Consider the following 2,013-nt stretch of genomic DNA (forward strand, 5'->3'; position numbering starts at 1 on the left):
AAAAGGGAAACTGCGGCAGCTCTGTGAGCTACAAACCTAAGACAGAAAGCATGTTAGAGAGAAGGAATTTGAAAAAAAAACCAACAAAAAAAAAAAAAAGCGGGTGGGTGGGGGTGTTGGGGAAGGGTAAGGGATGGAGAGCTCTGCTGAGGAAATGAGTGCAGGACAGTTGAGAAAGATCCACCTGTCCCCAGTTTGTGTCTTGTGCAGTGAGACAGTCTGAAGCCCTGAATCTGGATCTGACTGTCACAAGGAGACTGCAGAGAAAGCACTCACTGGGCTGGCCACCCAGGAAGAGCAGATGACTGTGAGAGGGACACAGGAGGGGGCAGAAGACTGACTTTATGAAGCGGTTCTACAATCTTTCTGTTTGTGAAAACTTCTCTGGAAACTGTCATCCAGAAAGGCATACAGAAAAGGATTGAAGCAGCTGTTGGTATAACTAACTCAAGCTAGTGACGAAGTAGGATATCCCAATGGTGTGTGGGGTTTATGGGATATCTGTGGTGAGGGCCACCACTATGCTAAGGTGACATGGCATCCAGAAGAACAGGCACACAGCCAGGATGAAAACCACCATCAGTGTCACCTCTTTTTTTGGGCTTTGTCCAGGGCTTTTGCATTGCAAGTGAAGTGTACGTGTTTCAATATGCACAGCAGGGTGCTGTAGAGGATGCAGGTGGTGGACATGGGGATGACAAAGCCTAAAATAAAGATGTAGATCCGACTGCCTTTCTGCCACTTGCTTTCAGGGTAGGGGAATACAAAGGCACACTGGGAGTGCCCCTGCTCCTTGTGAATCCTAGCAAAGACAGTGAAGGGCAGGATGATGACTGTGATTAAGGACCAGACGCAAAGGCTCACAACCTTGGCTGCTCAATAGGCATGGTAGGACATCTTCCTGGACATTGTGGTGGCCGCCACAACCTGGTAGTGGTCAGTGCTTGTGACAGTGAGGAAGCAGATGCTGGAGAAGGGGTCGTACTGGTCTACGGAGATGACGAGTTTGCACATGAACTCTCTAAAGGACCACTCCAGGAGCAGGTAGTCAGCAATATTGATGGGTAGCACCAGGTTAAAGAGCTCATCAGCAATGGCCAGGTTAAGGATGAAGATGTTGGTGGCTGTTTCCATCTTTGGGGCTTTGAGGATTACAAAGATGATGGCAGCGTGGCCTGTCAGCCCCATGGCACAGATGACTGAGTACATGACAGGCACTGTGACATAAAAGCTGGAGCTCAGTGAAGGAGTGGACATATTCAGACCTCTATTCCCTACCTGGTACAGTCTCCTCATAAGGAATCGATCTCAATTCTCCATGGCCATAGAAGAGTGTGGCCAGGCCCACTGGTAATGGGGACAGATTGGAAGTGGAGGAAAAAAGGTGAGATCCCTGCTTTTCTCAAGCCTGTCTCCTCTGGTGCATCCAGCCACCGAGGTCTCACACACGCTGCTCACTGCTGCCCTGCCGGGAGCAAGGGAAGGTCACCAAGGGCTCAGCCAGCAGTGGAGGGTCCCACCATCCCCCCAGAGCAGGGGTGGTCCCCCAACAGTTGCCTATTCCCACCTCCTGCACCAATGGATGCCATGCAGGGTCAGCACCCAGCCTCGGACTCCCCCAAAGTGACCACCCCAAGGTGACAACACTCACTTGGGAGCCCAGCTGTCCAACCTGACAGCCACCCCCCACCCCTCCAAGGTGCCTCCGGGTGCTGGGTCAGACCACAGAACTCCTGCCCTCGGGAGGAGCTGGTATCTTTGGGATTCTCCTCAAAACCCAAAAACACCCCCACTTCCCGACGGGGCCGAGCACTTTGGAAGGGGAGGAAGGATGCACTGAACTCTGCCAGGCTGTCTGCAGCGGTGGGGCTCCTGGGGGGACGTGGGAGTGGGTCAGTGGGGAGATGTGTGTCCTGGCTCTGTGCAGGCAGGATCCTGAGCTTGATTCTGAGAGTTAAATGCGTGCTTCCCTGCATCTAGGCAGCAACAGATAGGTAACACGAACCATAGAGA

At 52.6% G+C, this 2,013-nt stretch overlaps 1 protein-coding gene across 1 annotated transcript; it reads right to left on the minus strand.

Annotated features, from left to right (window-relative positions):
• Positions 1–342: 342 nt before the first annotated feature.
• Positions 343–1,296, minus strand: NPBWR1 (neuropeptides B and W receptor 1). Its single transcript, XM_037379131.1, is given in 3 exon segments — positions 343–444; positions 446–598; positions 601–1,296. Coding segments are annotated over 3 exon segments (951 nt in total).
• Between the last annotated feature and the right edge of the window lie 717 nt (positions 1,297–2,013).

This window comes from Falco rusticolus, chromosome 3 (genome assembly GCF_015220075.1).
Source record: "Falco rusticolus isolate bFalRus1 chromosome 3, bFalRus1.pri, whole genome shotgun sequence".
NCBI classification, from domain to species: Eukaryota; Metazoa; Chordata; class Aves; order Falconiformes; family Falconidae; genus Falco; species Falco rusticolus.